Here is an 11,317-nt window from a genome sequence, read left to right on the forward strand (position 1 = left end):
TTTCCCTTCTTTCCCGAGTTTTCCTCCCATTCCTGTGATTCACGCACACGCGCCACGCGAAGAACACCGCAAAGGCGAGAAATTGTAGCGTGGGTGGATTGTGGATGGGGGAAAGGCCATGGAAAGTGGGCGAGAAAATGCGTGACCTGATTTACAATCAGCCGTGCTTTCGTTTGCACTGGGAGGGGGGGAGGGGGCGGGTGGGAAGAAAAAAAAGCAAAAATTTTCCCACCCCATTTCCACCGTCCGCAGCCCGTTTGGTGTCCGGTGGGGGTGTAAGGAAACAGCAACAACAAACTGCATACGCCCAATCGATCGAAGGCCCCGATGGACTGGAACCACCCACCAATCCCACCTTCTCCCACCCTTCGACCACCCTTCTTCCCACCAGAACCGGGAATCTCACTTTCATCCCACGTTCGTTCATTTCCTCCGTTCGATTCCAGCACGCCAGAATGCGGCTGGCGAATGTACGGCAAGAATGGCAAGATTACGAGGATCATCATCGACGCCCCCGACTCGCTTTCCCATTTCCCACCCACCCCCACACACACACACTTGTGACCAGAAATGGTGTAAATGGAATGTCATTCTGTGAGGCGAACGGAGGACGAAAATAAAAAAGAAGCGCACACCCTTCTCGCTTGGCAAACACTATTATTAATAAAAATTGACCATAATGAATATTCAATGAACAGAGGGCAGAGCGGAAGCGGTGGCAAACCACACCACGAAGGATAATATTAAATCGCGCAAATACGATCGACCGCTCCGAAAGCGGTTATTGGCTTCCGGCTGGTTGGTGATTTCGGGCTGGCGGATTTCTTGCATTATACCGAGCGTATAATGGTGTCGATTAACAGTCAAATTTTCGGTGACCCACGGTTTCGGTGACAATATATGTATATGTCCGCACCCATAAATATTAATCGCGGTCCTGTGGACCTCGCTGGAAATATAGCCCTCGTGCACAGCTTCATTGGAAAGCAGCCACCAATCTATTGGAACGTTGCAATTTGGCTACCCACGAATGGCGGCATAGGGAAAGAAATTCGTTATTGGAAAAAAGTTTAACGTAAAACCGTGACATTGTCATTTTTTTATTCCTTTTTGCCTGAAACAATCAATCAAAGCACTTGATCCGAACGCATAAACCCCTAGCTACATCCTTCGCCAATCACGGTCAAACTCAAAACCCAAAGTGAACTTCGATCGACGGTACTATCAATTTGAAACTCTTTCGCAAACCGAGGAAGTGACAGTGGCCCCGATGCAATTGGTTTCTATCTTCTTTTTTCCCCTTTTGATCCCTCGATAAACGTCCATTCCGTTAGCGTGCAAATGGAAAGCCTTTTCCCTACTAATGGGCGGATGAGCGACATTATGCTATTAGCATGCATAATGGATGGACGGTAGTAATCCGCGTTCTTCAACAAGTGTTGTTTGCGGCCGATGTTCGATGTGTGCCGGGAAAAGCGAATACCCCGCACACATACATCATGCATCATCGCTATCTAAAGGGGGGAGTACGTATCCGTACACGGATTGTAAATTTATGTCGCCAATAAATAGATCAAAAGCCGCTTCCTAACTGCTTCTGTATCCGAGCAAGTGCTCCAGTTCTAGCTTGTTTATTTGTCACAACAACCACAGTTTCCGTATCGCATGGTATTCATTTTCTTCCTCAAATTGATAAAAGGACCAGTTCCAAAGGGCCGTCGCAGTCAAAAGTACTTTTCTCCGTATAAGCAAAAAAAAACATACCCTTTCGCGGAAAGCTCCCTTGTCAATCGACATTCATCATAGGCGAGCCAATTTTCATCGTACTGGGAAATGGAATCCAAAAATGGCTGCCACCGTTGTAACGACGAATTTCCCAACCCCCACCAGTAGGAAAGCTTTAAGAAGCGGGCTCTATCTCGGCCAGATAGAAAACCATAAGTTTAGTACAGCGCATACACCGCCCTATGGATATTTCCACCCGTACCATCCATAACGGAAGCAATTCCGTGGCACCAGTTTAATCCCCTTTTTCCGCGTACCGGAAGGCTTCCGGACCACGTGCATGATCATAGAGCGAATGTGTACGGGATTTTGTGTTTCATCTTGGTTTTCTTATTCGATTTTCGTCGACTCACAACCCCCGGCACCGGTAAAGGGTTACGTCGGGTGTCCTTTTTTCCCATACCCGCTTGTGAAAAACGCCCCCTTCCTGCGGGGGAAAAACGCCCCAAATGGCTCCCGGGGTCGTTTTCGCGCGAAACTCAACTTAAATTCAACGACGCCCGAAAACCGAACAGACGCGACCCGGAGGAGCGTACTGAATTCGTCCTTCATACAAATACGAATTTATTCAAATTGGATAAAAAGAAGCAGAAAATCCCTCCCACCCCCACGGGTCCGCGCATATCGCCGGCGGAATTGTTGCTTGCCGAACGCAGGGCGGGGAGCGAAACAAGGACTCGAACGTGGCCATGGCAGCCGTTTTTCGCGTTCGAGGCACATCCCCACGGAACCGTCGGCCAGCCAACCAGCCAGCCACCACCGGTTGCGGTATTTGCATTTATTGGTGGTTTGTGATGCGATGTCAATTCTAGTTCAACGCACGGGTCACCGGGACGACGGGTGGGAAGCTCGGGTTTCTGGCATACCCGGCATTATCCTTTATTTTCGTTCACGATGGCACAAACCGACCGGGTGTTCTGTGTCCTTCGAAGGCAAGCTCGTAAGATGCACAATTTGGATAATTCCACGACCCGCCGCCCTTCGGTTTCGAGAGCTTAAGCCTCCGAAAAAGGACACCCGTTCAAAAGGCCGCAGGCAGGGTAAAATAACCCAGCACACACATACGGAACTCCACCGGAAGGCCGTTGCAACCGGCTAAACCGGGCAGATCGGTTCTTAAGCTCGGGCTAGTTTTGTTAGGCGTAACAAAAAAGAGGAAAATAAAAATCCCAACCCTAGCCCGGCTGCTGGTCGGCCGGTGCTAGCGGAATCGATATTCCAGAGCACCGGGACAATTGGATTACAATTGGATTACGGTACAGATAAAAACAGTTTAAGCGGAAATATGTTTCGCAGGATAAGTGGGTTTCGCTTATCGCTTTACGGGTCTAAAATCGTTCTGCTGGTGAAGCCGCGCACATTGTTTATTGTTTTAAACGGGACAGTTTCGAATGATGCAACGTGCCTCGTTCAGCCAGTTCAACGGATTACATATCGTGTAGTGTTTTCTTACACTGTTTATGGACGGGGATTTTAAGCATAGACATGAATCGCATAATATATTTTATTATGTACACCACCATATACAATTTGCTCAAGCACCACCACATGCAGTTTTTAGTGAAACAGGGACAAAGGACGATTAAAGGACGATTACACTGTACATATACGTAACACAACACAACATTAATAGGCGAACGTCGTGTTTGACTCACCGGTGCGCGCTAAAACTTCATATCGTCCGCCATCGATTTACACTTGATGCCCGAAATGCCCTTGTAGCTGGCCGTCTTCGATGCTTCGGCCTTTATCTCCTTGATGGCGATCGCGACCTTTTTTGGCTCGGTCAGGAACCAAATCCACAGCCGCTGGTTGAAAAACCAAAACTTTTGATTTTGCTGCGATACGAACAACGGAACATTAGTTGGTGAGTCATATGGAGTTGTGCTTGTTTGGAGGGTCCAATTTCCGCCGCTTACCTTCTTTTCTTCGATGTTCTGCACGAAATCCTTCCGTAGGCTACGGAGATCCTGTTCCAGCTGGTTCAGCGTGAAGGTCAGCTTCTGCACTTGCTCCAAGTACTCTTGGTCATAGAACTGCGGGTAGTTTAGTGGACCATCGAACACGAAGCGGGACAGCAGCTTTTCCTGTTCGGTCCTAGGGAACGGCAATAGTACGAAATATACAATTTGCAACACACACACACACAGTCTCATTACTTACAATTGCTTCAACGCTTCTTCCGTCTTGCGTAGGTGTTTCCCTTTCGCCATCGATTCACACTGTTTTGAGAGTTGCTTCTGTAGTCCGGTAAAGTGCTGTAAGCTCATCCGCAACCCATAAACCGTTTCATCACCACCTGGTTTATCATGTGCCAGCAAGGCAGCAACCTGCGCCGTGTACTCGCCATAAACCTCCTCTAGTGTAGTGTTCTTCCCGATCTGGCTCATGGTGTCGATGCGCTTAAAGCATCGCTTTGACTCTCCGTTCATTTCATCCGCGTTATCGAACCAATCGCGCACCTTCTCCAGATCAAGCTGCATCAGTATCCATAACAGTTCGGCATTCATCAGCTCTCGCGAGATGCTCTCGTCCAGCCGCTGAATGTACTCGAGCCGGCTGACGGCGCGGTCCAGCTTTGATCGGTTGTTTTCGTACAGCACCGACTCGATCTTCAGCTCGTTCACCTGCCGGATCAGCATCTCCAGCTCGTGCTGCAATAGATCCATCCGCAGCAGGTCCTGCTCGTTCGCGTTCTTCAGCTCAGCGCAATTTTTCCTGTGTGCGAAACAAAATCCTCCAGAGGTTAGTCCGCTGTGTGGCAGTTTGCCATACCCCTGCGCACCACTCACTTCATTGCGGACACTTTCATCGGCAGCCAGGTGTGATTCTGGAGACGATCGACGAGCTTTGTGACGCCGGCGTATTCCCGCTTTGCCTCGAGCAGTTTCAGCTCCTCGGCGTCCAGGCGCATCTTGATGCTCTCCAGCTCGTCGATTACCCTCTGGTTGTCATCATCATCAGTTGACCTGGAGCTGTCCAACCGCTTCACCGTGAAATGCTTCTTCACGTACATCTTGAGATACTTCAAGAACTGATCGCATTTGGCATCGAACTGCTCGATCGCCATTTGGTAGATGAAGAGTGGAGGATTTTGCTGAAAAAAAGTGACAAAACTGTTCTTAGGGATATGATCGTACTTGATCGTGGCGCATCTGTTCACTCACTCGTTGATAATAGCATTGGTGTAGCTCCGTAATCTGCTGTTGGGTCGCTTTTTGGCTTTCTTCTAGCTTCTTGGCCATTTCCAAGCATCCAGCAGCGCTTCGTTCCGTCTTATACTCTTGATCTGACACCTTCCGTTCCAGTTCTGACAACTCCTTCGTTAGCGAAACGTCCGTTTTCTTTGCGCTGTTTAGTAGCCGCTCATACCGTTCCTCCACATCCACCAGCTGCTCCAGATGTTGCTCAAGGGCCGCCAAATCTCTATCGGTGCATTCGAGTATGTTCGGGTACTCCTGGTTCAGCTCGTGCAACTGAGCCTCGAGCGCTTCCGCGCTTGATACGTCGCCATTTTGAACTAGCTCTTGGAAACTTACGGAAACATTCATAAGCATTTATTACCACCTATCCATTCGGTCACCTGCAAGCAATACTATCTAACGATAGTGGACTTACTCGTTCAGCAGCCCATCTGTGACCAGGTTCTCGCCACCGATTTTTGTGAACCAATCGAAAAAGTCACGAAAAGTTTCATCGTGAATGATCCACAATCGCCGCACGTCAATGTCGCCAATCTTTTTCAGTATCTCTAAAACCTACGGAGGGCGATTGATGCAATAATTATTAGACAGATACCTTAACAACGTGGATGCAAAGCTAAAGTGCACTTGTAAATACGTATTACCTTGCTAGATTCTTCCATATTGGCGTGTTTTATGAAGAGTTACATCAAAACAGCTCCTACCAGCAACACACCATACGTTAACGGTGGGTACACAATTGAATTTTTGACAGACAAATTTTATAGCAACTTTCCCCATCAGCTAGCACCAAAATACATCGCATAGAATATTATTTATGGTTCATAATTACATTTTAAATAGCTGCTGGTAAAATTAAAAAACATCTGGGATACTGGTTAGTATCATAAAAATGTTTTTACACTATTTTTAAACGAGTACAATTGGCAAATTATAATAATATTGACATTTCCCTAACCTTTTCCATTGATCTGCTCACCACGAAACGTCAAATCATTGACATACACAACGAAAACCTGGAAAACAAAAACACAAAAGCGCAGAAAAATGGCAGAATCATTGAAAGGTAAATCCAGTGTTTTTCCTTAATTTCCATCCAAAATTACCTGCTAGTATCGCAGTTTAGTGCACCTTAACAGCGTCACAGTATTGAAAATGTGTGTGTTAAGTTTTCTAACATGATTTTCTTCTCTTTCCCCTCGATTGCCTGTTTCGTACGACGGTGAATAATCACCTTCACAACACACTCAGCGTAAGTTGCTCTCATTTCCATGATTTTGATAAGCTACCAGATTAATAGCATTTTTCTTATTTCAGAATCGTCCTACTAGCCATGCTTGGTTCCATTGGGACCACCATGATCATCATAGCATGTGCGCTTCCTGCATACAAGTAAGAACCTCTATAATTGAATTAATAATGCAAGATGAGCCTCATTTTGCCAAAGCTCGCCCAAGACTAATGGTTTGTTATTCTACGCAGCTTATGGTGGCCAATCTTCGTCGTGCTGTTCTACATACTATGCCCCATACCTACGATGATCGCTAAGCGAGGCCAAAACGGAAACGAAGCTGTACGAGCTCCAAATTCAATGTTTTTAACGATTGGTATTGTTTTCAGCAGCTTCGCGTTACCCATTGTACTGGCCCGAGCTGGCGTGGTATGTTTGCAAAAAACGAACCATTCCTTAGTGTGAACTGCTTCAAAAAGTTCCATGTACCATTCCGTTTCAGATTCAATGGGGAGCAGGTTTACTGACACTAGCCGGAAATGTCGTTGCTTATGCTACCATACTCGTGTACTACTTCGGATTCGAGTCGAGTGATTCATGGTGAACAGCCCGGCATCGATACCATCCATAAAGCCGCATACCACACTCCAGATTGGCCTCCGGTCGTAAGTTCTGCACGAAAAGGACATTGTAGCGAAGTGAGTAATTTTCGACATTCGTTTGCCATTTCAGCTCTTGCGTCCAACATTGCGCGCATGTCACCAAGCTGCTTCGAAAGATTGTATGGAAAAGTTTTCGCCAGATGCTTTTCCATCGTGAATCTTACTTTTCCACCCATTTTTGTATGCATGTAAGTTGCTGGAGACGCCCGTTCCCGGACGGGGCTTAACTAAGTGTGTAAATTATTTAACTATTCCAATCGAACGAAGGGTAACTCAATAAAATGCGAATACTAGAGATTATCATTTACACAAAACGTTTTCGCTTTTCGCATCGGTCTTTCTGGAAAATACATCCGACAGCGCCAGCACTCGGTGCTAGAACCTATCTTTTATGGGCCCTGTGCACTTTACGACTTTTTGAACGACCATGCTTTATTGCGAACGAATTGTCGCCCCAGCTTTTGCTCTCGAGCGGTGCTGCAATTGCACAGTGCACATTAAAAACTGAATCCAATTGCTTCGAACCATATCAATTTTCTGCACTCGCTCACGTAAAAAGACGGATTAACTAGTGTAACTGCCAGAATCGCTGTTACCGACCGTTACAACGTAACCATGGCTACGTGTTCCTGCACGCGACGACGAGCATCAGTGTGTAAGCAGGCTACGAGATTTAAATTTTCACGAAAGTCACTGGATACTCGTGCTTACGTAACGCACTTTGCTTCCTTCATTTCATTTCAAGGTTCTAGAAGAGGTGGCTGTTTTCGGTGGCGCGTGCTTTGTGAATTCATTTTGAAGTGTTTAACTGCCAATAAACCCAAGTAACAGGTGAGAAAAGTTTGCATAGGCTGCGTTGTTTCGTTATTGAACGAGTTTGTGCACCGGTTACTCCAGATCTTCACAAATTTTTTATGATTTTTCCTCTATCAAGGCATTGGTCGGACCAGCGGAACGGATGATGGATGAGCAAAAGGAAAATGTGTTTGATGTTTCCCAAATCCAGGCGTACTCTCTTACCAAGCAAAACAATCAGTCTTGGCACACGTTTATGCAGAAAATAGCACCGAGTTCTGGCACGCGAAAACCCATGCAACCCAGCAAAAAGAAGTTTGACTGCAACCTGTGCAAGCACAAATTTGTGCACCTGACCGGTCTGGAACGGCATAAGAAAAAGTACCACCAGGACGAGATGGAGCAAAAACGCCAGCTCGAAACGGCTACCAGATCGGAGCAACAATTTGTCGATATAGTGCTGAAGTGCCGAGGATGTGGCGAAATCTTCCTCAAACCCAACCAGTACGAGGCCCACAGCCTGCACTACAACTGGGAGAGTCTGCTCGCGGATATGCCGGCTTGTTATATCGACCGAAAGGAATGTCTCTACCGCAAGCAGATGGCCATCGTGGTCGTCCATTCGCTGTACCGTTGCGAATTTTGCGACACTTTCTTTTCGGACTTATCCTCACTATTCCATCACCAGTCCTGCCACGATCCGATCGATGGTTACAGCTGCATTCCGTGCGATAAGGAATTTCCCACCCTAGACGAAATCCTAGCTCATCGGGCCACGTGCGCGGGTTTCCAGAACATCGAAACTAAGTGCGTTTTGAACGCGCTCAAGATGTACAGCTGCAATGTGTGCCTGGGCTTCTACGATACGTTGCCATTGTTGTACGAGCACCGCTACAAGGATCATCATTACTTGCCGCGTGCCACTAATTTGTTCGGGCAAATCGTAAGGGACCCGAGCCTGAAGCTGTTCTGCGAGCTGTGCGGTTGCATTTGCGACTGCATTGATACATTTCTGCAGCACCGTCTCGAGCAGCATTCCAAGATGGTTCTGTGCGTCGGTGCCACGGAGGACGGTATCGTCAAGACGCAGGCACTCCCAGGAGAGGAATCCAACGCCGTCCGGCCGTTTCTGTGCGAGAAGTGCGGTAAAACGTACACCCAATCGAGCCATCTGTGGCAACACCTGCGCTTCCACAACGGTGTGCGACCGTTTGCCTGTCCGAAGGAGGGCTGCACTCGTCGGTTCACGATTCGTCCGGATCTGAACGATCACATCCGCAAGTGTCACACCGGAGAGCGACCGTATGAATGCAAGGAATGCCACAAACGGTTCCTTACCGGTTCGGTGTACTATCAGCACCGGTTGATACATAAGGGTGAGCGACGTTACGCATGTCCTGATTGTGCCAGGCGCTTTTATCGGGCCGATGCGCTGAAGAACCATCAGCGGATTCACACGGGTGAAAAGCCGTACTCTTGCTCGTTGTGCGATCGCAAGTTCCGCCAGCGTGGTGATCGTGAAAAGCACGTGCGCGTCAAGCACCTGCGGATGGGTTAGTGATGGCATTTGCTGGGAAGTTTTTAATTAATTCTTTGATATCTCTAAACGCACGTAGGTCACATAATCTACTGCCTTATTACGCTCATCCCTATTATGTAGCATTTCTTTATCCAATAACTAACATTTAACCAGATATAATAAATACTAATACTTCAATACTAATACTCCAACAATTCTGTACTTCTGAAGTCAAAATTTAAGCCTGACTGTGGGTTTTGCGATTTCCAAGAACGCGAGAACCTTTTCCCCATCGGCAAACATCCATTGTTTTCGGTTGACCTGGTTTTCCAACATCGTTTAGGAGGGCAGATTCCCGCCACGAGGCTTTCAAGACGTATCAAATTCACGCCCGTCAGGATACACGTTCCGGGGTTGATCCGTAATCTCGTAATAGCCACCATCCCTACCGTTGAGAAAGTGTAAACTACGGTCCGATCGTAGAAAAAAACCCCGCTCAAGGACGAGGACGAATACAAAAACAACAGCATCCGTCCGTCCAACTTCGATCCGGTCTGTCCAAATGTCACGGCAACTGGTACGCGGGAACCGAAATCAGCTTCCGGCACATCGACAACCGGGCCGCTCTGTGCCAAAACACCCAATCGATCCGCTGGCCGTGGGCGAAGAAAGGACGTCCCAAAAATACGAACTGTCTCGACGTAATCGAGCATAAAATTGCACCGTAACACTCGCCCCCAATGTGAATCATTCGTCACCTGGCCCTTCAAACACTGGCGAGTCCGAGCAGCGGCCACGGAATCAAAGCATCACTTCCGGGACCCACCGAAACGGGTGTTTGGTGTTTCAATTGGGCCGATAATGACACACCCGTGTGCCTGAGGAAAAACCAGAGAGAGAGAGACAGAGAGTGAAAAAAGAAAATAAAATGGCGCGTCCTGCCGAACTGCCGTTCCATACGCAGTGAAGTGTAAACGGGTTCGCACGCCTGCCTGAAGCTTTGAAGGCGCAGAAGAAACAACCCGAGTTGCTCCAGCTTTCCACCCACCCACCCATACACACCCCCCGAGGGCGTGCGGGGACGGGCAGGAAAATGCCACCCTCCCACCAAATCACATCCTGACGATCGCATGTGCAACAAATGGTCGTATCCTCCCGCAGTTGGTTTCGCATGTCCTTCCCACCCACCCCCAAGGTTCCACAGCGTCACGGCGACATTGGCATTTGCTATTCGCTCGCTTCGGTCGCTTCGGGCGTGCTCGTAGTGGGTATAAAAGGCGCCCACTTATCTGGCGGCGCGCTCAATCGGTCGCAGGATACTATCGGTGACGGTAGCCGGAAGCAGCGCCCTGGCCCCGGCCAACGGTTAAGCGGACCAGCGGTGTGAGTGAGCGTGTCCTTGCGTGGTGCGTGTTCCGAGTTTCGGTGAGGAAAATTCGATACTAGGTGCTTTATTTTCGCCACCAGTCCCCGGTGTCGGGTGGAGCTGAAAATCCCAAATTTTGTAAGGAAAATACTACACCCTCGGCCCTCAACGCCCGTGCCTGTGAGGCTGTGTAATTTATGTGCGGGTGTGTGTGTGTGTTTGTGAGCTGTGAATTTGTTAAAATGTCCTGACTATCCGGCCCACCTTCGGGGTGGCACGTGATAAGCCTCGATAAGCCCCCGTATAGGCTGCATCTAACATTCTCCCCTCCACAGTGCATTTAGGTGATTTTGTTTGCGTGCGCCACATCGCTTTTCCCCCACGGGGGGACACGTTCCGTCAGGATAACGACGTTATCCTGGTAGCGGTGGCAGAGAAATGGCCCTCCAGCTCCGGGGGCCACACGTGAATGCGTGTAATAAAACGCTCCCGAGTCACACCCACCGAGAGCGCCAGGGAATCATCGGCCCAGCCAATCTAGTAATCCAGTAATCTAGCCGTCAAATTGTCACTCATCGTCACGCACGCTTCCGCTTCCTAGCGGCGCCTACTAAGGACGAAAGGAGGAGTGTTTCTCCGTGTTCGACGATGCTCCAGGGCCTACTGGCTGTGCAATACGCGTTTCCGATGCTTGGGAATGCCATCGTGGGGAGGTCATTTAAAATTATCAACGCACCAAATTGTGGGTCCTGTTTG

The 11,317-nt window shown here is 48.4% G+C and overlaps 2 protein-coding genes across 2 annotated transcripts; one reads left to right on the forward strand and one right to left on the reverse strand.

Moving 5' to 3' along the window:
• Window positions 1-3,449: 3,449 nt before the first annotated feature.
• On the reverse strand, window positions 3,450-5,650 carry LOC128726343 (augmin complex subunit dgt3). Its single transcript, XM_053820146.1, has 7 exons — window positions 5,633-5,650; window positions 5,404-5,543; window positions 4,953-5,319; window positions 4,578-4,882; window positions 3,949-4,503; window positions 3,705-3,882; window positions 3,450-3,623 (listed from the first exon to the last, which is right to left on the reverse strand). Exons 1-7 carry the CDS (start codon window positions 5,648-5,650, stop codon window positions 3,450-3,452), a joined length of 1,737 nt encoding a protein of 578 aa, XP_053676121.1.
• A 2,321-nt stretch (window positions 5,651-7,971) lies between these two features.
• On the forward strand, window positions 7,972-9,234 carry LOC128722607 (testis-specific zinc finger protein topi-like). Its single transcript, XM_053816281.1, has one exon. The coding sequence runs from the start codon at window positions 7,972-7,974 to the stop codon at window positions 9,232-9,234; it is 1,263 nt and encodes a 420-aa protein (XP_053672256.1).
• The last annotated feature ends 2,083 nt before the right edge of the window (window positions 9,235-11,317 follow it).

The sequence above is a fragment of the Anopheles nili genome, chromosome 3, assembly GCF_943737925.1.
Source record: "Anopheles nili chromosome 3, idAnoNiliSN_F5_01, whole genome shotgun sequence".
In the NCBI taxonomy this organism is placed as follows: Eukaryota; Metazoa; Arthropoda; class Insecta; order Diptera; family Culicidae; genus Anopheles; species Anopheles nili.